Raw genomic sequence first — 24,270 nt, forward strand, 5'->3', positions numbered from 1 at the left:
ACAGGAGGTGGTCAGGGTGTTTGGAAAATGTCTGTAATATTTTAATGTTCCGTGAGTTTAATATTTAACATTCAGTATTAGAACTGGATCCAGGTACGTTTTTCCATAAAACCCAGGAGTTATTAGATTTCCACAAACGTCTAGAAGCAATTTGATTAAAAAGAAGCTTAAAACAATTTATGTGTGATTGCATGAAGTTGTGTGAATGTGAAGAAGCTCAGTCAGCAGTTTTCTCTGAGCTGGACTTCCAGGAAGCAGGAGGAGGAGGAAGAAGAGGAGAGGCTGAAAAGAGCAGGACAGGAAGAGACAGCAACAGAGTGACAGGGACGGGACGGAGACATGAAGCTCTGTCAGAGTTTAACGCTGCTGCTGGTCCCCCTGATGATGATGATGATGATGAAGGACGAGAGGAAGAGTTCAGTCGCTGCACAACAGGTAACATCAGCTTTTGTTTCCCGCTGCTGCGTTCAGGGACAAACCTGTCAGTCGGTTTCTGTGACTCTGTTTTGAATCATTCATCACCAGCATTAATGTCACTTTTGCTTATTTCTGTTCTTTTTAACACACATGAATCACTGGCAGATTTTCTTAATCTGACACATTCAAAAAATATTCAAAGGTTCTTGTTTTTTGTTTTAAAAGAAATTTTCATTATATTTCCACCACAGACTAGCTGCAGTTAAAGGGACATTTCTAAATGTTTTTTTCCCCAAGTGTATGAACAAATGACCATTTCATTTGTTTATTGAAATGTCTTTAAATTACTTTAGCGATTCTTTTTTTTTTGTTCCTACATTGTGAATCCATTTTCTCTGGAGCAGAACACATTTCATCAGACGTTTTTACCTTAAATTAAAATTATTTGACGGCACTTTTGCTGAGAACTTTTCCAGGCCGACACCAAATGTTTTCTAGGATGTTTTCGTTCATTGTTCCAGGGTAGTTCCCAGCCTGGGCTATAGCAGCACAAGTCGTTTCCAGGTCTTGTGTGTTTCTGTGTTCTGGGTGGATCAGAAGGATCAAGTGAACATTATCACCTTCATGAAGGTGGATTAACTGCAAGATGTTAGATTAGAGTGGCTCAGGCTGACACACTGGACCTCACATTTGTTGTTAAAGAGTATGTGAACAGCTGAAACCACAGTGTCCACATGCTTTTGTTTGAGTCTTGGCATCTTCCCTGGTGTTTGTCAGAACTTCTGCTCAAACTCAACGGTGCTAAAGACCCGGGGCACCTGCCACTCCTGCAGCAGCAGCATGATGATATCCTGTCCTGCAGGATACAGAAAGACCCCCGGATCCATGGCGCAGGACTGCAAGTGAGTGTGAACATGCAGAAGACGGGGACCTGACGTGAACGTGCAGCTGAATTAACTATGTGTTTCTGTGCAGGTACTATATCAAGACCCTCAGCCTGAAGCTACCCTTCAGCGGCTGCTCCTTCGAGTGTTACAGAGAGGTGCAGCTGAATAGCTGCTGTCCAGGTTTCTGGGGACCGGACTGCATTGGTAAGGACACAAATATCACAGGCTCATCCTTTGAGGAGCAGGAAGGAAAAGTCTGCCTGTGGGACTCAGCACATGCTGACGTCCTGCAGGTGATTACGGTCACATGCTCAGGATGCAGATTGTCCTGCAGGAACCAGGACTTCCTTCCTCTTTGCAGACTCAGCCAACAGCACAGAAATGTGCTGATTGAGGATGTCAGCAATGGTCCTGGTCCTGCACACACAGTCAGGACTTATACTGGCAACACGTAGAGATAAGACAGATAAAGACCAGGGCAGCTTCCTATGACAAAACATAAAAACAACACAGTCACAACACTCGACAAACCTGCTGTTGTCTCTGTCGTCAGAGTGTCCTGAACGGGCTGACAGACCCTGCAGCAACAGAGGAGTCTGCTCTGACGGGCTGGGAGGAGACGGCACCTGCACCTGCCAGGTAACACACAGTGACACACACCTGAAACAGGTAACACAGTGATACAAACCTCAAATGGATGGACTCAGACCTGTGTGTGTGTCTGCGTATGTGTGTGGTTCAGGTGGGTTTTGCAGGAACTGCCTGTGAGGATTGTGCACCTGGTCGATATGGTCCCACCTGCAGCTCAGGTAACATATGCTAAAAGTGTCACAGGTCAACTCGGATCCCTTGGGTTGTTGTCTGACATGTTGTTCTGTCCTGTACCTGTGGCCCAGTGTGCTCCTGTGTCCACGGTCTGTGTGACTCTGGGTTGGCAGGTGATGGTCGATGCACCTGTTTCTCTGGATATAAAGGTCCAAACTGTGACCAAGGTCAGTCCCTATGCTCATTATTATCAACTAGTAATTTTAGTGTGGCTGTTAAACAGCTGCAGGATTAAGTCATGGTTAGATTACCTGTTTCCTGTTACCTGGACTGGTGGTACGGTGACAGGTAGGTGTACCTGCACAGTGACTGCACAGTTTCTCTCATGTACCTGCTACCTGCTCTTTCCTCATGTCATGATTCCTCCCTATTTTGGCCTCAGTGTCCTGCAAAACTCCATTCAGCCTCCAGATGTCCATGAACCTTCCCTCCATTTTCAGTCACCTGACATTCCCCACCCACTCACACACCTGTTCCCAGTTTCCTCAGTGTTTTCACCTCATTTCCATCTGCTGTCTGTTGACTGTAGCCTGTGGTTTGCTGGTCATGCTGTAGACTCCTACCTGTCACCTGTACTGTGTTTGTTCCTTGTTTCAGAGTCACCGGAGTGTGCAAGTCTCACCTGTCTGCAGAACTCTCGTTGTATGGAAGAGGCTCTGACCGGACAGCTGGTGTGTCAGTGTCTACCTGGTTACCAGAAATCAGGAGATCAATGTTTATGTGAGTTTACATATAAAACCACTGAGGCTCTCACCTTATGATTAAATAATGACAAAGCGTTTATGGTCTGCAGCCCTGCTGATCTTGATGTGTCCTTTGCTTTCTAGAGGTAAAACGTCAAAACGTTATTAGCTCTTAGCTTGTTAGCCTATTAGCTCTCAGCCTGTTAGCTCTTAGCCTGTTAGCGCTTAGCCTGTTAGCTCTCAGCCTGTTAGCTCTTAGCTTGTTAGCCTATTAGCTATTAGCTCTCAGCCTGTTAGCTCTTAGCCTGTTAGCTCTCAGCCTGTTAGCTCTTAGCTTGTTAGCCTATTAGCTATTAGCTCTCAGCCTGTTAGCTCTTAGCCTGTTAGCGCTTAGCCTGTTAGCTCTTAGCCTGTTAGCTCTTAGCTTGTTAGCCTATTAGCTATTAGCTCTCAGCCTGTTAGCTCTTAGCCTGTTAGCGCTTAGCCTGTTAGCTCTCAGCCTGTTAGCTCTTAGCTTGTTAGCCTATTAGCTATTAGCTCTCAGCCTGTTAGCTCTCAGCCTGTTAGCTCTTAGCCTGTTAGGTGCTAGCCTATTAGCTCATAGGTAGCGGGTGTCTGCTATTCTTGACCTTGTGTTTCTGCAAAGCGGCTTAAGGAGGATCTCTGTGCCCTCAGCTATAAACCCGTGCCTGCAGAAGGTCTGTCATGTCCATGCCTCCTGTGTCCACACCGGTCCGAACCAGCACCTGTGCACCTGTAATGAGGGTTACAGCGGAGATGGTCGGGTCTGCATGGCCATTGACCCCTGTCAGAGCAATCAGGGAGGCTGCTCTCCCGAGTCCTCTCGATGTGTCTATGATGGCCCGGGGAAGGTAGGATCATCCTGGGGTTACTGAGTCAGGGCCGGGAAGGAAAAGGAGGATCTGGATAAGAATCAAGAACATTATTATGACCAGAATCAGGAAGAAGTTCAGTTTTGCAAACAGCAGATCTAGATGAGGATCAGAACTGGGATCCTGATCAGAGTGTCTAAGACTGTTCTAGATGCAGATTAAAGTAACCCGCTGTGTTTGTGCTTAGTCTCACTGTGAGTGTCTGCCTGGCTTTGAAAACCTGCTGAACGGCGGCTGCAGCATGAGGGACTCCTGTAGACCTGATTCCTGTCACAAGAACGCCAACTGTACGACCGTGGGACCAGGAAGAGTCCAGTCAGTCCCCTCATTTGTTTTGTTTTCACTTCAGGTTTTGATGCATCCATTTAGCAGGTGCCACACAGATCACCAGTTGCTCTGTCCCTCAGGTGCACCTGTCTCCAGGGTTACGCTGGAAATGGTAAAGTCTGTTATGGGAACATCGTGCAGCGTCTGAATGAGCTGAACACCGAACCCGGGGGAAAGTGGAGCGGTCAGCTGAGCAACGCCATCGCTCTGTTTGGTACAGTCATGAATTTATACAAACAAAATCTGAGAAACACAAAAAATGTACTGAAGAGACAAACTAGTCCCAGAAACAAGGTGACACCACAGTTTTAGTGAGACAGACTTCAGGACATAAATCAGATGAATAGCAAACACCAAACCAGCTCAGAGTGAAACCTGCTCTGTCTGATTCTGGTCCATCAAACCATGTGAGAACAGACGCAGTGAAAAATACTAATGGAATAAAACTGTGACAGACACACAGGAGACTAATACTTGTGTCCAACATCTGTCAGTGTGAAGCTGCTCTGTAGAATATAATGCATGAAGTCAAAGAAGAAAATCACAGGGTTAAAATAAAGTTTTCCCAGAATCCAACTTGAAGCAGCAACCAAACATCCTGATGAGCTGCTGAGGCTCTTTTCATCCTGTCGCTCTGTGAATATATTACACGTTTTTATAGTTTCTGAAGTGAAAAGTAATTTTATCCTCAGGTCATCAAACAGTGATGAATTTCTAATGTCTGTGTTTTTCCAGCTTCTCTTTCATGGCAGCTGCAGAATCTGGGTCCTTTCACTGTTTTTGTCCCGACCAATAAAGGTTTCAGAGGAACCTCGGTGAGAAGGACACTTTTATTCTAACTTTAGTTTGTTTGGTCAAATCCCTTCGCTATTAAAGAAAATGTTTGTTACTGCAGATTCATTTACCTGTGCAGGTTCACAGACAAACAGCTGCACCAACTTAAACTGAAGGGTTCAGTCAGGGAATGTGTGCGAACGCTGGACTCATCCATTCTGTCTCCTCGGCAGGTGAGGACTCTGACAGCGGACTCGTCCAAAGCTAAATACCTGTGTAAGATGCACCTGGTTGCCGGGGCGATGACATTTGACACGTTGAAAAAAAGTGACACTTTCTACATTCTGACTGGAAAATCAGCTGAGGTCGACACATCGGACGGGGTGAGACGCTCACACGGTCAAACATCTCAGACTGTTTTCTTTAAACTTTTGTTCAGTCAAAAGACAAACTGGGTTTTTGATCCTTATTTTAAATGAGAGGAATCGACTTCAAACCATCTGACCGCTGGTTGTCAGGCAGCATCCACACATCGTCTTGCTCTTCTTCCAGGACTATCTGACGAAAATCCGCATCAGTGGCAGCAGAAAAAAAGGCGTCATCGTCCAGTCTGACGTGGTCGCATCAAACGGGATGATCCACATTATCAATAAACTGATGGAGAGTGTCTCGCCCACGGTGGAGAGTGATGCTGAGGTACACTAGCCTGATCAGTCTCCACACAATCGTGAATCTATAATGTATAATCTATAATGTCATTATTATGTGCTGGTCCTGCGTGTTTATCCACAGGAAAACCTGATGAAGATCATTTCTGACTATGGCAAGTTTGACAAGTTCAAGTCTTTGTTGGAGGTACAGTGTGAACACCTTCAGAATAAATCACCAGTTCTTGGTCTTTGGTGAACGAACTCTTCCGATGATAAAGACAGACAGGAGCCCATTAAACACGGGGCCACCCTGAGCCCACTGTAGTTTTCCTCTGAGTAACAGTTTTATCAAGATTAATAATCAATAATCATCTCTAATCATCATTTTTGACCTGGACTGACTGGCAGCTCCAGAAAACCTTTTATTTATGCATAAGTCTCACATTTATGTTGCTCTAACTCTAATCAGTGTAAATCATCAATTAACATCTACACAAATCACAATCAATCAAATCCAAAATGCATTTATCATAAATATATAGATTTACTCCTACGTCACATTTAAGTGCAAGAAATTCTATTTCAAGTCATGAATAACTGCAGCCGTACGAGCATATAACCACTTCACGTTTGACTCTGATGAAGGGAGCTTGCATGTTGTAAACTACCACAACGAGCCTTCAGTTCGAGTAAATGCTGTAAATGAGTTCAGTTACCTTTGTCTGCAGAAAACTGACATGGCGTCGGTCCTGGACTTCCCTGGGCCGCTCACCGTCTTTGCCCCCAGCAGCGCAGCTTTTGATGCGATGCCGGACGGACACCTGCAGTACCTGAGCAGTGCCGAGGTAAGAGCTTCTCAGCCAATCAGCCAAAGGCCCTTCCAGTCTAATGAAATCCACCAAAATGACCAGAAATACTTGTGAACCTTCAGGGCCACAACAAACTGGTGGAGCTGCTGAGGAACCACATCGTCCCCTCCACCGCAGTGAGTACAGCTGCTGCTCTCGTCCCTCCACTCACCTCCGACATTTGTCCGTGGCCATATCTCCTCACACCTGCTTTTCTTTGAAGCTGGAGGTCTATAACGCTGTGTCCAGCCCCAGAGTTGAGACGATGGCCAATCAGGTTCTGACGATTAACGTGACAGAAAACGTGAGTGCTGCCCCACAAATCTTTACACATCTGGTTCTGTCTGTCCCAGGCCCTGAGGTCACAGAGACACCGCGTTTGTTTACAATACCAGGGTTTTGGAGGAAGTCAGTCACAGCACAAAGAAAATGTTGAGTTCTAAAGAATTACTGAGAGAAAACCTGTATTTTGTTCTAGGTTGCACAGCCATTATCACCACCTGCAACACTAAACGAGACACAAACCTGGTCCCAGTAAAAATGTGGACTCGGTTTATTACGGGCCGCTGAATGCGTCTCTGTTTTTCCTCAGGGGCAGATTCTGGTTGGAGGAGCGGTGGTGTTGGAGGCGGCTGTGGAAGCCAAAAACGGGCGTCTGTATGTGGTGGATGGAGTTTTGACTCCGCCCTCCATCGTGCCCGTGCTGCCCCACAGGTGTGACATCAGTGAGACCAAGATCATCAAGGTGATTTGACTCCTGCTCAGCGACCTGCTGTCATTCAGACATCGAGATGGTTCCTCCTCAGCTGGAGCTGCGGATTCAGCAGATTTAAAACAATCACTTTTATTGTTTGCTAAACATGTTTGTTCCTCTTATGAATGTTCCTCAACTTGACGGGGACCGACAACCATCATCTACTGACTGGAGGAGGAGAAGAAAACACGGTCATTTAGCTGCAACGTGTTTTGTTTTTCAGGGAAACTGTGTCAGCTGCTCCAAAGTCAAACTGTCCCAGTGCTCGTCTGGAGTTTACACGGTAAGATGTCTCACTCTGATGGGTTTTCCTGCACTTTTATCTGCGATTCCGTCACAAAGATGACACCTTTGTTGATTCTAGGGTTCCTCCATATTCGGATGTGTTTACAGTCTCTCCATTGGCTCCGACTCTCTCGGCATCCCAGCAACTGGTTGTTCACCGCTCTGCAACGCAACTGTGACGGTACAAAAACACCCAACACGATGGTGACAGCACAGGGCAGTGTCAAAAAGTTTGTCTTTTTCTGGGCCCTTTGCAGACGGGTTAGGGTTAGGGTTAGGGTTGTCGTTTCTACCCTCTTTAAAACAGGTGTATTCGATGACGTTACCTCTGTGTGTGTGTGTGTGTGTGTGTGTGTGTGTGTGTGTGTGTGTGTGCGTGCGTGTGCGTGCCCAGATTCCAGAATGTTGTAAAGGTTTCTACGGTCCAGACTGTCGTCCCTGTCCAGGTGGACACCAGACCCCCTGCTCCACACACGGCCAGGTCAGATTCAACACTTCCCTTCACTTTCACAGGTGAACGGGCAGGTGCAGATTTAATGTTTAATGATTTAAAGTTAGTTTTAGACCTTAAAGTTCAGACATTCATGCAGAAACTCCATAAAATATAGGAGACTTTATTTTTAACACCAGACCACCTTTACGTAGACCACCACGGGGGCTGTACTCTAACAGGGTCTGGAAGGGACTGAAGGAAACTGAGGTGTTGTTGTGTTACAGTGTCTGGATGGGATTGAAGGGAGTGGATCGTGTAAATGTGATTCAAACTTCAGAGGCTCCCGCTGTCAGTACTGCTCCTCCAATGACAAATATGGACCAAACTGTGACAGGAGTAAGTCTCACCTCTTGACATCACACAGGTAGGTGTGGCATCACCTGCTCTAACCTCACCTGTGTGTTCTCAGCCTGTCCCTGTGTCCACGGTCAGTGTGATAACCGCCCAGAGTCAGATGGCCGATGTAAACCGGACTCTTGTGAGATGGGTTTCACCGGTCGGTTCTGTGAGCAGCGGACGGCACCCTGTGGTGTCCAGGCTCAGTTCTGTCACGCCCACGCCGACTGTGACTTCAGCCAGGGAACCCCCAGGTGAATTTACCTGCACCTTTAACTCAGCGACACACTTCACTTCAGCCTCTGAAATCAAAGTTCAGGCCTGATGGGAGAAGAAATGCCGACTTCCTCTGACTTTCAAACGTCCTCACACAGATTTTAGTTTCTGTAGAGTCTTTACAGCTCCAGGTTTTACATTTTTAGATTTTTTTGGTTTTTCTCACTGCCTTTTTCTCCTGAAGCAGGTAGTGAAACATCAGACCCATGAAATAAGACTGCATTAGACTACTCCTACTCTGCATAAAACCACAATACTATGGTTTTCCTTGTATTTGGCTAACTTAAAGAATTGTTTACCTTTTAAAAAGTTCTTAAAACTAGCAGATAATCCATGAACACTTGCAAGAATATTGTCATTAATGAAATAATCCCAATAAAAACGAGGTTAGATAAAAAGTTTAGGGATTTGGTTTTCAATAGGATTATTCCAGATGATGTTCATTGTGTGTGCTGTGTTTTACAGGTGTGTGTGTAAACCTGGTTACCAAGGTGACGGGATCACCTGTGTGGAGTCTGACCCATGTGCGCCACCTCTCCGAGGCGGCTGCAGCGTGAATGTACGTTGCACACCGGGGGGGGGGGTGCAGTGATGCATGAACAATATAAACCATATCAATGGTTATGCTGTGATAGCAAAACAATGTGAGACATTACTATAACAGTCTAATACAATATTGTTAATAATAGTAATGATAATAATAAAGACTATAACAACAACTATATGTTAATAAGACAATGACGGTGTCAGCATGACGCACAGAGGTGTGTGTGTGTGTGTGTGTGTGTGTGTGTGTGTGTGTCTGTGTCCACTACGCTACCCCCCCCCCCCATGCAGTTATAATTTCAAGGATCACCACATTGTTTAAACACGAACAGGAAGGTTCAGCCTTCGCCTTGTGCCCTCGCAGGCTAAATGTATAAAGACCGGACCAGGGACACACTCCTGTCTGTGTCTGTCCGGGTGGAGGGAGGACGGAGACGAGTGTCAACCAATCAACAACTGTGACGCTCCCGACAGAGGAGGCTGCCACCCCAACGGCACCTGCATCTACGTCGGACCTGGACAGGTAACATCCTCAGAGTTTTTACACAACTGTGACTTTATGTGATGAAGATTTAAGGCTCTTGTTTTTTAGCTGGTTTCATTTCACTGGCACACGACGTGTTTGAGGACGGTGCTTGATGAACGTCAGAGCATTTTTACAGCATAAGATAATTAGAGCTTTACCACAGGTCACAGTCAGTATCTGCATATAAATTCATGGAGGAGTTGTGGCCATCTTTTGGCACTACAGTTCCCTCATGCTTAGTTGATGTGTTTTTATGTAGTCAGTGGGAGCTTTCCAGAGGTCCCAGTTTAATCAGTTGGTTTAGATTTGAACACGAGTCAAGGTGAACACAGAAATGTGGCTGGTTTATTGTCGAATATGAAAAAAACCTTTAAACATGAAAACGCGGTGTGCGTGCGTGTGTGCGTGCGTGTCCTCACTTCACTTCACTTGTGCATAGTATCAACCCAGCTGGCACCTTTGCTAAAAACAAACCAAGAACAATGGGCACGACGGCTTCATACGAGTCTAAACCAGATAAAGAGTTTCTGTCCTCAGTGCTGCCACAGACGTTTCTTGACTGCACACATTAATTAATAAAATGAAATGAATAAACCATGGAGGCGGCACCAGAGCTGTCAGTGAACAGTGAAACTACCAAAGTGTCCACACGGTTCAAGAACTTCAGAAATCACTTTTTCTGCTTGGTTCCGTGTTACAGAGTGACTGTTCGTGTAAAGCCGGATACAAAGGAAGCGGACGAGACTGTGAAGCTGTGAACCAGTGCGTCACTGAAAATGGAGGGTGTCATTACCTGGTGGGTCTGTTCCTCTTGTTAATGATGATGATGTTAAATCTGTTTCTGTCTGAGGACTGTGTTTTGTCTTGAAAGATGAAATTAAAAACCGTGTCTTGTCTTCAGGCCAGCTGTCGGCTGCTGTCCTCTCGGTGGACGTGTGTCTGTGACGAGGGCTACGTTGGAAACGGACAGATATGTTACGGAACAGTCGAGCAGGTGAGAGCTGAGCATGTTACGTCGTGTGGTTGAGTCATCGCTGTGATCCCTGACTTGACTTTCTGGTGAATTCAGGAGCTGATGGTTCTGTCTGATGCCTCTGAGTTTTTCACATGGACTGCTGTGAGTATCAGTCTCACTAATAAATCACAGCCATTTCAATTTACCATTAGCTCGCCTGTTAATGGCTGTGCTGTCCAAGGCCTCACAGTTTGTACCTGTGTCTCTTAGGACTCCGGTCTGTCCCTGTCCCTGTCGGATCAGAACGTCACCCTCTTGGTTCCTTCTTCAGCTGCCGTCAATAAAATGTCTTCAGAGGACAAAAGCTTCTGGACTTTGAAAGGAAACCTGCCGAGCCTCATTAGGTTACAGCTCAGCGTGATTTTATTGTGATCAGTATTTTATTATTTACTGTTGGGCTGGAGTTCTGTTCTAGTTCTGTTCTGCCTGAAGTTGAAAATGTCAACAGACTACACGTGTAACAGCTGCCATTTGTCCAATATCTGACAGAAATCACATGATCCCAGGTAACTTTCCATTATCCAGCCTGAGAAGCACTTCCTCTGTGACATCCCTCCTCAAGACAGCACTTCCTGTTTCAACAGCCAATGAGGTGAGTCCACAGAGGTGATGGTTGATAATCATTTAGCATCATTTCTTCCCTAAAGCCCAGGTTAAAAGCTCATTTTATTTATTGTTGGCTGGAAACAAGAAAAGCAAAGTGAATGAAGTCCATCTTTCTGTCAGCTCACGGCTGTTGGCGGAGCGACCATCACCATGTCCAATATTGCAGCAACCAACGGCCTGATCCACATCGTCGATAAGGTGCAACACTAACCGTGTTAATGATGCAGGGATATTGCGACACCACAGACCTGAGACTTGTCTGTCTCTGCTCACCTTCAGGTTCTGGTTCCTGACAGGAAGCTGAGTGAAGGTCTGCTGGCGACGCTTGCTCTGAGGCCCGAGTTCTCACTCTTCAGATCATATCTCATCGTATGAACAAGCCGGGCTGAACGTTCTCAGCTTTAACTCTGGATGAATGTTTGGAGTTTTTCTTTAGGATTTGTATTTTTCCTTTTTTTAGGGTTACAACCTGACAGACGAGATTGAACAGTCCGATTACTTTACCATCTTTGCTCCAACAGACACCGCTGTCACCGATTACCTCAAGAAAATGGCTGCAACTGCACTGGTACAGTGTTTGTGCATATTTGAAAAGCTTCATTTACATCTTTAAACACAAACAGGTCCAATAAGCTCTGATTGTAAGCGCAAAAATTTTTGCAAGGCTTTTATTTTGTTAACAGGATGTGAATACGACCCGCTACCATGTGGTGTTGTCTGAGCGTCTCTTAAAGACCGACCTTCAGCCTGGAGGATACAAACAGACGATGCTTGGATTCTCCTTCCAAATCGGCATCTTCCCCCGAGACAGAAAGGTCTAGATCTGGAACATACAGATAACCGACACTGACAGACCAGACCATCATGTGATCACATGATTCTCTCTTTGTGTCACTTCCAGCTGTTTGTCAATGACGCTCAGATCAACTCCTCCAACATCCTGAGCGGTAAAGGAGTGATTCACGGTCTGTCAGGGGTTCTGCAGATCAACAGGAACCGCTGTGATAAAGCAGCATACCAGAAAGTCACGGTAGAGTCAAAGTTCCCGCCAAGACTGACCCTCACAAACCAAACCTGCAATGAATCTTATCAGCTTTCCGCTTTTTCTCCACAGGAAACGTGTGCCGACTGTTTGATCCCACAAAGCAAAGTGTGCACAAACGACACCATCCTGGAGGTAAAATTACTGAAAATGACCCATGGCTTTAATTTGTATGAGAACAGTTGTCACGCTGTCGGACTGTAAAAACAATCGGAAACAGACAGAAACAAGTGACTTTAAGGCAAAAATCTGCAAGAAGGTTCCTGGTCTGAAACCCATCAGGGACCTTTCTGTGTGGAGTCTGCATGTTCTCCCTGTGCTTGTGTGGGTTTTCTCCAGGTACTCTGGTTTCCTCCCACAGTCCAAAAACATGTATGTCAGGTTGATTGGTGACTCTAAATTGCCCATAGGAGTGAGTGTGAGTGTGTGAGGTTGTTTGTCTCTATGTGGCCCTGTGATGGACTGGGGACCTGTCCAGGGTGGACCCCTGCCTTTCACCCAAAGAGAGCTGGGATAGGCTCCAGCAGATCCCTGTGATGGACTGGTATACAGAAAATTATGACCCTTTTAAAATAAACCATGACTTCCTGGAGTGACTAAATCAGGCTCAATGTTTTGTATGTTCATGAAAGTGAAATCTCTGACCAGGTCCACTGAAGGGGACCTGAAGCTTAACGAAAGCTCAGATAAAGACAGGTCACTTGACTCTGTTCTCTGCAGAAATCGCTGAGGAAGAGGAAGTGCCTGTTCACCCGGATGTTTGAAGACGAACGACTGCTGACTATCGGCTGCAGAATGTCCTGTCTGCAGAAGAACATCGTACGTCAACCGGCTGAAAGAAATGAACGGGTGACAGGATTTTCCTGACAAATCACCGACTGGTTGTCTTTGCTGTCTGCAGGTGCGCAGGTGTTGTGGAGGGTTTTTTGGGCAGCACTGCGAACCGTGTCCTGGGTCCATGGGCCTGCCTTGCTTCGGCAATGGGGTCTGTCTGGACGGGACGAATGGGACCGGAAACTGCAGGTGCAACAAAGGTTTCAATGGGACAGCCTGTGAAACCTGTCAGAGTGGGAAGTACGGGGTCCACTGTGACCAGGGTCAGTACAAGGAGAGCTGAATTTCTCCATGAATGAAATTTACCTTTCCTGACCTGACCTGACCTGCTAAACAGTGAGTGAAACTGAGTCTCTGTTCCTAACGTCTTCACGGTTTCCTCTGCAGACTGTCGGTGTAAAAATGGCCGCTGCAGTGACGGGCTTAAAGGCGACGGGACGTGCGAGTGTGACGTCGGCTGGAGAGGAGTCCTCTGTGATGAAAGTAAGAAAATAAAACCTCAGGATGTTCCCAAAGAAACTGAGACTCAGCCTCAAGACTCAAGTCCTGCTGTTGTGACAGTAAAACTGTGATTTTATTAAGTCAAAGCTTTTTGTTCTTGAAATGTCACATTTCTCTCATACAAATTTACTTTGATAATATTTTTGTTAATATTGGGCTTGACCCCTGCCTTCCACCCAGAGAGAGCTGGGATAGGCTCCAACAGATCCCCGTGACCCTGGTTTAAGGAATAAGGGGGTCTAGATGATGGATGGATGGAATATTGGGCTTGTAAATACTTGAATAAAAACATTAAAATAAGGGATTTTTTATAATCTATTAGGACAAATATTTAACTTCATACTACAAAACTAAATTTCATTTTCTAAATGTTTTTATCAAAATCTTAAATTTCCTGATGATTTTATGACGTACATTTTCCATGTCATGACTCTGAGCTGTGTTTTGCAGAGATTGAATCCAGAGCTGATGAACTGTGTGGCTCAGTGAAATGTCACACCAGTGCAAAGTAAGTCCATACAAACTGTTCACAGTCTTGGTGTTCGGACATGAAAACCATCACAGGAGCACCAGAGTTTCAGGACCGATGTGAAGCAGTGTATTCACTCGTAGTGTGCTGAGTACTAACGTAAGACTCACTTTATGTGGTTTCCTTTCTGGCTTCCAGTTGTGTGATCAGCCGGTCTGGACCTCGGTGTCTCTGTGCTGCTGGATTTGAAGGAAATGGAACTTCCTGTCAAGGTGAGAACGTCAGTTACTCCAGAGCTCGGGCGCTTCCTTCCTCTCACCTGGCCAGACACAGTGAACCAATCAGTTACTTGTGTCTGTTAGTGAAATCTGTGACGATGCTGATGATGAAGCTGATGTTTTCGTCTGCAGCCAAAGACCCGTGTTTGTTGGATAACGGTGGCTGCAGTCTGTATGCCGTCTGTAAGAGGACCCGACCCGGCCAGAGATACTGTGTCTGTAACAGCGGATACTCCGGTGATGGGCTCGTGTGTGTCGGTAGGTTCTCTGCTTTTTTGTTCCGCAAACAACTGGAACGATTATGAACTTGGGCGTGATCCTTCGGAGACTCTGGGTCCAGAATCAAACGCCCATTTTGTTTCGTTATTGTTGAGGTGCTCTGACAAATGTTTCCAAGTATATAATGTGAAAAACAATTTTATACAGTAAGAAGTGGAAGGAAATGAAATTAGACGTTTTATTCAATTTTATATTGAGAACTATTACAAGCAAACACAAACCTGCTGTGAGGGAACACAAAGTCCTGCCAGGTTATACCAGAGAACTGTGAGTATTGTGGGAGATGCAAAGGTTTTTGGAGGGAAATTCAATGTCCTGCAAAAGAGCTCAAAGGAACACGAGCAGGAGCAGACACTGAAGGAAACGGCCGTTAGAGAACCCAGAGGTTTTGTTCTGTTCTTGAGGACTCGTGTGTTTCCAGGATTTCGGCAGGAGTTTTGTGTTTCTCCCACAGAGATAAATCCCTGTCTGGAGGGGAATGGAGGCTGTCACGTCAACGCACGCTGCGTTCATGTGGGACCAAACAAAGTAAGATCCGGTTCCCATTCACAGAAACGCTGCTGCCTGCAGGTGCTGAGACATTTACTGCATGATGTGTTTTTCTTTTCTTGACTTCTGCAGACGTCCTGCGCCTGCAGTGACGGCTACGCAGGTAACGGGCAGGATTGTCAGATGATTAACTTGTGTCAAAAGGTGAGTTTGTCTCGACTCTGACTTTAGGAGCTGCCAGCAAATTTCAGCTGTTTTACCACATACAAGAAGATGGAAGCAGAAAGACCGAGACCCATTACCGCAGTATGTGTAGAAATATCACTGTGTAGTAAAAGTCCAAAAGTACCATCATCTAAATGTACTTGAAGTATCCAAAGTAAAATGGATCTGATATTATTGGATTCTAATTATTGATGATTATTGTGTTGATCACTTTAATGTTGGAGCTGACGTTAACTACCTTATATACTTCTAATTTGAAGTACTTTATATACCGCTGGGTAGCTGATGTTAACTACCTTATATACTTCTAATTTGAAGTACTTTATATACCGCTGGGTAGTTTATGTTAACTACCTTATATACTTCTAATTTGAAGTACTTTATATACCGCTGGGTAGCTGATGTTAACTACCTTATATACTTCTAATTTGAAGTACTTTATATACCGCTGGGTAGTTTATGTTAACTACCTTATATACTTCTAATTTGAAGTACTTTATATACCGCTGGGTAGCTGACGTTAACTACCTTATACACTTCTAATTTGAAGTACTTTATATACCGCCGGGTAGCTGACGTTGACTACCTTATATACTTCTAATTTGAAGTACTTTATATACCGCCGGGTAGCTGACGTTGACTACCTTATATACTTCTAATTTGAAGTACTTTATATACCGCTGGGTAGCTGACGTTAACTACCTTATATACTTCTAATTTGAAGTACTTTATATACCGCTGGGTAGCTGACGTTAACTACCTTATACACTTCTAATTTGAAGTACTTTATATACCGCCGGGTAGCTGACGTTGACTACCTTATATACTTCTAATTTGAAGTACTTTATGTAACTTTTTACAGTTTGCACTGTACAGCTAGGTAAGAGAAGGTAATGCAAAAGTACTGTGAAGCAGCACATAATGTAGTACACATATAGCAAAAATTCCTTCAAAGTAAAGCAAACAGGATACTTCAAAGGTACTGCAACAAAATGTACTAGTAGTACAGGGGAATGAAAAAGTACCGACAGGTCCTATTTTCAGATGCAACCAAGAGCCAAATAAAGTTGTTTGTAGTAAACTTACTCAGAAAACTTTGCTTGTGTTGTTCCAGAAAAATGGCGGCTGTCACCGTCACGCCATTTGTAACATGACGGGCCCAGGCGTTCGCACCTGCACGTGTTTCAGTAGCCTCGTGGGAAACGGAGTCACCTGCAGAGGCACCGTGGGGCAGGTGAGCAGCTGAACCTCGCACATTAAAACACAACGAGCCGTTCTTGAATCTAAGCAGAGACTCTGTACAGGAAATCCTGACAAGGAGGCTGAGAGACTTCAACGTGGGTCTGATGGTGAGTGATGCCACGTTTCCCTTCCGAAGCCTCCTGCAGGAACAGGCTCTAAGCAAATACCCATGTGTTTCAGTTGGTGGGGATTTCTCTAAGAGGCCGCGGCCCGTTCACCGTGTTCGCTCCGAGCGGCGAGGCCTTCACAGCTGACAGAAACGGTGACGGCAAGGTGACACAAGTTGTCCTTATTTAAATGTCTGACACTGACGGAAATATCTGAACAGCTGCGGATGATTGTGATGAAATGTGTTGTAATCAGGCAGTTCACAAACAGTTTAGAGCAAAAATGTGCTTCAGTACAAGTGAGTTTATTGTTTTAAATAGGAATAAATGATATAAATGAGTAATAAACAAATCATGTGTTCATGTATGTGTCATAAATCTGCATTTGAATTTAAAACAAACATCTGTTGACAACACGTCAGTCATGAGATGGTTTTGTTTTTGTAGATGAAGTCCCTCATGTCAGACAGTCATAAAGACAAATATGCCGCCGTCCTGCGCAGCCACATTGTCATGTGTCACACGCTGCTGCCCGCCGACCTGAGCCGTCCCCGTAACCTCACGACTCTGTCCGGACTCGTCCTGACCACCAGGTCCACCCAGGTGAGTCTGGACCTTTTAAGGGCAGAGATAACGAGAACAAGCAGCAAACTCGACAAAAATGCTGATTAAATGCAGGAACCACATGAGAGGGTTGAAATGTGGAAGTTAGGAATGATCCTATTGCAAAGTCTGTGTTTTGGTTGATGAATCAAACTGTGGATATTTTCAGGGGAGCATTTCCATCAACCAGGCCAGCGTGACGTACAGCGACGACGTCAGCGTTAACGGGATCATCCACGAGATCAACAGGATCCTGTTTCCTGCTGACGTGGAAAAGGATCCTGACCTCTCAGTCAGTGCAAACACATGATCAGTCAATTAGTTTGTGATTAAAGGGTTAATGACCGTGTAGAATAAAGTGCACTAACTTGTCATGTTAATGTACAGCTGAACCTCACCGACGTGGCCGAGCGTCACGGCTACAAAAGCTTCTACAAATTGCTCCAGGTGAGAAAACCCACAGCCCTGGTGGAGGTGAAGAAGCACGGTGAGGTTTTTCAGTGCAAACTGACTGTTTGTGTTTCAGGACACAGGTGTGATAGACCTGGTGAAAGATCGGATACACCAGCCGCTGACCGTCTTCCTGCCCTCAGACGGCATCATGGCGTCTCTGCCGCAGGAACAGAAAGACTTCCTGTTTCACCCGGACAACCGAGCACAGCTGGTGGAGTACCTGAAGTACCACATTCTGCAGAGCCAGAAGGTGAGGACGAATGAAATCACAGGAAATATCAAAACATCTTTTTTTTTTTTTTAGGGGCAGCATTTCATTGCATTTTCTTTGAGACACTGACAACAACACACTGCAGAAACTGTTGGGGCCCATATGCTGCTGATTGTGCATATGAGAAAGTGGATATTTTTAAACATAATTTCAGGTCAGTCCACGTTCTGGTAACATTTTTCTGTGGACTTATTCAGATTCAAGACAGGACAGTAGAAAGTACAGTTAAACACCAGTTTGCCTGTAACAGTGGCCTGAAAATGTGATGTTGGTCGTTCTGTTCCTGTCTCTTGTTTTTGTTTCTATTCTTCTCACTCTCTCTCCAAATGCAGATCTACGCTGAAGGTCTGATCCATCTGGACTCGCCTCGGACCCTGCAGGGCTCACCTCTGTCCTTCATCTGTGGTGGGACAGATGACATCGTAAGTCTGACGGGAACAGAAAACAAAGAGGAGCAGACGTCGGGCTAAATGGTTAAATGGTCTTCTTCTTTTGAACAGGGAGAAATCTTCATTAACGATGGAAAGTGTCGGATTATTCAGAGACACCTCATTTTTAATGGTGGGATCGCTTACGGGATTGGCTGCCTGCTGACTCCACCCAGCCTTGGAGGGCGCTGTGATGAACAGACGAACTTTGACCTTCAGGTGTGTGCTGCATTTAAACCAAAAAAAACACGGGTCTCCAAACTACAAAAATGGAAGGTTGGACATTTATAAGTTCTCCCATAATCCTTAGTGACACTGTCAAATGTCCAACACCCTCCGAAGACACTCAGGTCACTATCTTTTAATGTTGTACACAACCAGCACGGTGTCGTCAGGCCGCCGTGTTCTTAGTTATCCGTCGCTTTATGAACAGGCGTGACTGAACCCTGGGTCTGACAGCTTTTCTTCTTCTGTGGTAGATGAACTGTGGCCTGTGCAGCTCCTCGTTTGATCGCTGTCCCATAGGTGCCAAACTGAAGGTCAGAATCCTCACCATGATCCGACGCTAACCCTCACCATTTTCCCGATTAAATGTGGCTCCGATTCTTCCTCGGTTTTGTTTTCAGGAGGTCCAGAGGTGCGACCTTCCCACCATGTTCGTCAGTAAAAACTTGGGCTGTCGCAGCATCTGCACCGTCAACTTCTGGCAACCAAAGTGTTGTCGAGGTCATTACGGTCGAGACTGTCTGGGTGAGTCGACGTGCACAACCCGAAGTGCTCAGGGCAACTTTTCAGATCAGTTTGAGTTGAAAAAGGTGACATTTATGGAGAAAGCTGAACTGGAATAACAAGACTAAAGTCTTTGTGGTAAAAATGGACAAAGTATGAAACTGTGAAAGATAATTTTAACACTGTAAAATTATCACTTACGTCTTGAGTTAAAAAGAACAGACACCGAGTTAAGTTATAGTTTGACTTATCTCAGTTTGGCCTAAAACGTTTAACATCATTTGATGTAATCAGTTGAAGTTTGTTCTAGTTTTAGCACATTTTATGTCTAATATTTGTGAAACTGTCCTTTGTTTTTTCAGCCTTATGGTTTTAACTGAAAAAGTCCTTATTTGACCGTTAACTCATGATGATGATGTTTTTGTCTCGGTGCAGCATGTCCAGGTGGCATCGGATCCCCCTGCAGTAACCACGGCACATGTGACGATGGTCACCTTGGTAACGGTACCTGTACTTGTGATGCAGGTTTCAGGGGTGTGGCCTGTGAGCAGTGCAGCCATGGTTTCTATGGTCCTACCTGTAAAGGTGAGCCCAGTTTCAGAACGCAGCTTTCTTCATGCAGTTTTGAGGCTGTTTCTGATGTTTGTTTCAATCTGTGGTTTTCAGCCTGTAACTGTTCAGAACATGGGTCATGTGACGCTGGACGGAAAGGTACCGGTGTGTGTTTCTGTGATGCCGGATGGACCGGAGACCGATGTGAGACCCAGCAAGGTGAGCGAGGAGGATTTTATAAAGGTGGTGAAGAAAAACCAACAGGTCCAAATCAAAGCAAGTTCATATACACGCAGTTCAACAGTCGACAACCAAACAAGTCGATGAAGATGAACAAGTAAACTGATCTGCAGGATTCCCTCTTTCGTGGCTCTATTAGTATGATGTTTGTTTGCTGATGTCCCAGGCAGATAAATAGAACAATAAAGAATTTAACAAGACAAATTAAAATTATATTGTCATGATCTGTAAAATGTGGATTTTGAATCTGCAGTGATGGTGTGTTTGTTTCTTCCAGCTGAAGTCTTTCACTGTTCTCCGTCCTGTTCTCCAAAAGCCGTCTGCAAGGAGAACAACACCTGTGTGTGCCGGCCTTTTTATGAAGGAGACGGATTCACCTGTACAGGTAAACACATGATGAATGCAATGCAAAGAAACTGTATGTACAATTTCTTTTAGTGTTTAGTCTGAGCCAGAGGTTTGTAAACTCAGTGAAATGTGGACACAGACAATTCAGTGTGACTCCACTTCCTGAGGATCTCATCGTCTCTGGTGTTCCTCCATAATAAACCTCCATAATCCCACTGAGAAACCAGAGGCTGCAGAACTTCATTCAGAATCCTGCTGTTTTTAAGTTTCCTCCAGTATCACAGTGATCCAGGGACAGTTGTCTGAGCACCCATGGGTTCACTGCAAACAGCAGCTGATCACTGTCAGTTCTGCTGCTTTACTGAGACTCAGTAAATGTGAACAGGCATGTATCAGGTGTTGGTGTCCTTGTGTTGAGGCATAATAACAGGAGCTGATGTCTCTGCAGTGGTGGACATGTGTCAGGTTTGGAACGGTGGCTGTGCTAAGGGGGCCACATGTTCTCAAAAAGGAGAAAAGGTGAGCTGCACCTGTCCGAAGGATCACTCTGGAGACGGGTTCACCTGTCAGCCCGTCGACCCCTGTGTCTCTGGAGACAATGGAGGCTGTCACGAACATGCCACCTGCACCATGACGGCTCCGGTGAGGACACATGAGCCGTTTTCTTAGTTACATTTCATGACTTATCTCAGCTGTAGTAACGTAATCTGTGGTGACGAACAGGGGAAGAAGAAGTGCACGTGTAAAGACAACTACATCGGAGATGGAGTGACCTGCGAGGTCAAACAGCTGCCAATCAGCCGCTGCCTCCAAGACAACGGACGGTGTCATCCAGACGCCACATGCACCGACCTGCACTTCGAAGGTACGTACATCAGGTGTTTCTGTTGAAAGTAAAATAAAATGTGAGTTTCAGCAGCTGCTCATTCTGTGGCCTCCACAGTTCCCATCATTGGGTTTAGTCATCGTCTTGTGTGAGTCTGTTTAACTGTAATAGAGTTTCAGTTGATAATTACAGGACTGGTAATTCCTGCTGTTTCGAGGGATCCTTGTGTCCTAATATGTCCACAGCATTTAAACACCTCTGTCTGTACGTTGTCTCGTGTTTGTGTACAGATGCAACACTTGGCGTCTTTCATTATCGCTCAGATAAAGGTCAGTACAAACTGAATTACACTGCAGCTCAGCAGGCCTGCACTATGGAGGGAGGCAGCCTAGCTACATATACTCAGCTGTCCTACGCTCAACAGGTCAGTGAACACAGCACAAATACAACATAGTATGTGTTGAATCCCTATGGTTGAACTTGCTGGTCCTGTTGGTCTCTCCAGGGAGGGTTGAACATGTGTGCTGCCGGCTGGTTAGACCAGGCCCAGGTGGCGTACCCCACCACCTACTCCAATCCCAAATGTGGCTTTGGACATGTGGGCATTGTGGACTACGGCATCCGCAAAAACCTGAGTGAGACCTGGGACACATTCTGCTACCGGATGAAGGGTGAGGGAGTGAGACTGCAGTTTTATATTTTGATCAGCTTCTTGAATCAAGTCATTAATTGAGAACCTTTGCACAGTAAAAGACCAGAATTAAATGATTGGAGCTGAAAACGTCTGATCAGTCAGCAGTAATCAGCAGCGTGGATGTGTGTGTTGTGCAGAGGTGAAGTGCGAGTGTAAGCCCGGTTACGTTGGAGACGGGTTCAGGTGTACAGGAAACCTGCTGCAGGTGCTCAGATCCACACCTGTGTTCTCCAGCTTCGTCACAGTGAGTCTGACACAGGATGCACCTTCACACCTGTCACCTGACGTCACGAGAAACAGGTGAAGGTGCCGCCTCCTCTTGTTCTTATTGTGTGTTCTGTGTGCAGCAAATCTTGAACTACTCTCAGGTCTCTGAGTCTGGGAAACAGTTTGTGAATCGTCTCAGTAACCTGATGGTCCAGTCCACTCTTTTTGTTCCTGACAACAGTGGCCTACCTGACAACCAGGTGAGTCACAGCAACACATCCATTGACAGGTAAGTTAGCTGCACTGTGTCCTCACCTGTCCACCTTGTGTACCTGCAGACTCTGTCTCAGCGGGACATCGAGTTCCACCTGTCTGAGGGCCAGGCTTTGCCTCTCAGCCAGCTGAAGAACGGCACTCGGATCCGGACTCGAGTCGGAAGCCTGACCGTGCTTGGAGTCGCAGACCTGCTCAACCCTTTGATTCTGGTCAGATTATGTCCCTTGAAACTGATTTTAGTCAGGAGTTAAAATATATCTGATCAGCAGCGTCGCCCAACAGGCAACTTTCAGTTTTTGATTCTGATTCAGTTTGTTTTTGTGTGACAGGCTCATAATTAATGATGGTCTGCTCATTTTCTGCCTCAACCGTCAGCAAATGCTGATGAGCACAGAAAGGTTTTCATTAATGCAGTCTAGTCTGCAGCGGTAAGAAAGATGAGACATTATGATTGCCGGGTTGTGTTTATCATGTGGCATGTGCTGCAGCCAGAAAATGACGATCGGAGCAGAAAGGTTTGAGGGCAGAGGGAACGAGCTAACAGAAAGCACAGCAGCTGGCTGTGATTGGCTGAGGCTGTGTCAAAGTAACCACGCCCCCTTATGAGCTATAAATATCCAGCACAGTATATAAAAGTCATTATTGTATGAAAATACATATTTTTCTGTGGTGGACATGAAAATCTTTTTTGTCTCCTCAGTCTTTTCGTTACATCAACGACCGTTTCATTACCGACTCTGACATCCTGGCATCCAATGGGATCATACATGTTATCCAAGCACCACTGAAAGCCCCGCCCCCTCACAAAGAGGTGAGTCATAAACAGGAATAAAAGCCCAAAGGAGAAGAATTTCCTCAGGTGTAACCTTGTTGTCTGTGATTGGCTCTGCAGATGCATGTGGCACACAAAGCGGGGGTGGGAGTTGGGGTGGTGCTGCTGCTGGTGTTGGTGGCTGCAGCCATCTTTGTTGGGTACCACTTCTACAGCCACACCACCAAACCCTTCCACTTCCAATACTTCAAGGTCAGTGTGTCACTTTTAGCCTGGTTAGCGCCGTGGCTACTGCTAATATAGCACGTGACTCTTTATTATTGTATAAAATTACTTCCAGTATAAAACATTAGTACTAATACTACAATAGTACCTTTTTAGTATAATAATTTGTTGTATTATATAAGTATCTCAATAAAACATCAGTGTACACCAGTATAACACACGTGGTACATGAGCCTATATTAGTATATTATTATTAGTAAACTGCGACACATGCCTTAGTATGTAGTGTAATACTTTTATCCTGTTGGTACCACACATCTGACAGGAGGAGGAGGAGGAGCAGGAGGAAGCTTCACCTGCAGACTGCAGTCGCAGCATCTCCAACCCAGTTTATGAAGCTGCTGAGTCCAGCACATCTGGAGCGGTGGTGAGTCAGCAGCTCCTTCACCTTAAAAGCATTTGGGGTTTTCAGTCACAGTTGGACGTAACGTCACAGCTCCGGTCTTACGGCTGGAATTTCTAGACTGAGAACCTGCAGCTGTAGTTTTGGGCCTGAGAACAGACCAGCACACAGCCGCTTATGACAGACTCCCTGTTTGCAGGCTGAGGACAAACACGAGGTGGTGGACGGAGGATCATACGACCTGCTGCAGGACAGCTGAGAGGAAACCTGCAGCCGCTCGCTGCCGGACCTGCCGCCTGTTCTCGTACGTCTGTGGGCTCCATTTGCTGCCTGGCTTCAAACTCTTCCTTCTCCTCCACTGATAAAACGGCAGCTGTGTCCTGTCTCGGGTTTAGATGAAGGATTCACTGAAGCAGTTTTCAGCCACCTTCCTAAAGACAATGCAAACACGAATGATGCATTCAGGGGCTGTGAGTCCAAGCCACAACTCTGCTCTTCACTTCTACCCACGGTTGTTGTTAGATTGGTTTAGAAAACAGCCATAGGAACTGATCAATTTAACAAAGCATGTCAAAAATCTGTGCTTTTTTGTGTTTCAGATAAACTCAAGAAAAGTAAACACTGTTTCTTTTTCTG

The 24,270-nt window shown here is 45.5% G+C and overlaps 1 protein-coding gene across 2 annotated transcripts; it reads left to right on the forward strand.

Moving 5' to 3' along the window:
• The first annotated feature begins 299 nt into the window (after positions 1 to 299).
• Positions 300 to 24,253, forward strand: stab2 (stabilin 2). 2 transcript variants are annotated; one of them, XM_026326850.1, is made up of 69 exons: positions 300 to 435; positions 1,195 to 1,319; positions 1,393 to 1,508; positions 1,858 to 1,943; positions 2,047 to 2,113; positions 2,201 to 2,296; positions 2,727 to 2,849; positions 3,488 to 3,684; positions 3,893 to 4,020; positions 4,113 to 4,246; positions 4,768 to 4,847; positions 5,040 to 5,189; positions 5,359 to 5,502; positions 5,599 to 5,661; positions 6,185 to 6,301; positions 6,388 to 6,441; positions 6,528 to 6,608; positions 6,897 to 7,049; positions 7,282 to 7,341; positions 7,423 to 7,524; positions 7,738 to 7,824; positions 8,061 to 8,172; positions 8,246 to 8,426; positions 8,914 to 9,007; positions 9,359 to 9,517; positions 10,221 to 10,316; positions 10,422 to 10,514; positions 10,590 to 10,637; positions 10,746 to 10,879; positions 11,025 to 11,127; positions 11,262 to 11,339; positions 11,421 to 11,510; positions 11,602 to 11,709; positions 11,825 to 11,956; positions 12,043 to 12,171; positions 12,256 to 12,318; positions 12,904 to 13,002; positions 13,085 to 13,280; positions 13,405 to 13,500; positions 13,969 to 14,026; positions 14,186 to 14,259; positions 14,398 to 14,523; positions 14,999 to 15,072; positions 15,166 to 15,237; positions 16,373 to 16,492; positions 16,563 to 16,607; positions 16,681 to 16,773; positions 17,055 to 17,210; positions 17,380 to 17,502; positions 17,598 to 17,657; positions 17,737 to 17,913; positions 18,267 to 18,356; positions 18,435 to 18,581; positions 18,842 to 18,901; positions 18,989 to 19,112; positions 19,527 to 19,676; positions 19,758 to 19,862; positions 20,161 to 20,268; positions 20,680 to 20,873; positions 20,955 to 21,096; positions 21,348 to 21,481; positions 21,563 to 21,728; positions 21,889 to 21,995; positions 22,099 to 22,218; positions 22,297 to 22,443; positions 22,935 to 23,045; positions 23,127 to 23,258; positions 23,557 to 23,658; positions 23,834 to 24,253. In XM_026326850.1, the coding sequence occupies exons 1-69, from the start codon at positions 340 to 342 to the stop codon at positions 23,891 to 23,893; spliced, it is 7,647 nt and encodes a 2,548-aa protein (XP_026182635.1). In that variant the 5' UTR covers positions 300 to 339; the 3' UTR covers positions 23,894 to 24,253. The 2 variants fall into 2 exon arrangements, with proteins under 2 accessions (XP_026182635.1, XP_026182637.1); XM_026326852.1 differs by having other exon boundaries at positions 23,560 to 23,658.
• The last annotated feature ends 17 nt before the right edge of the window (positions 24,254 to 24,270 follow it).

This window comes from Mastacembelus armatus, chromosome 23 (assembly GCF_900324485.2).
Source record: "Mastacembelus armatus chromosome 23, fMasArm1.2, whole genome shotgun sequence".
NCBI classification, from domain to species: Eukaryota; Metazoa; Chordata; class Actinopteri; order Synbranchiformes; family Mastacembelidae; genus Mastacembelus; species Mastacembelus armatus.

Excerpts from the sequence above, each read along its gene's own strand:
- stab2 (XM_026326850.1), top strand. The coding sequence starts at position 340 with ATGAAGCTCTGTCAGAGTTTAACGCTGCTGCTGGTCCCCCTGATGATG. Across the intron at positions 4,247-4,767 it reads CAACGCCATCGCTCTGTTTG|CTTCTCTTTCATGGCAGCTG; the intron begins GTACAGTCATGA and ends GTGTTTTTCCAG. Across the intron at positions 15,073-15,165 it reads TTCATGTGGGACCAAACAAA|ACGTCCTGCGCCTGCAGTGA; the intron begins GTAAGATCCGGT and ends TGACTTCTGCAG.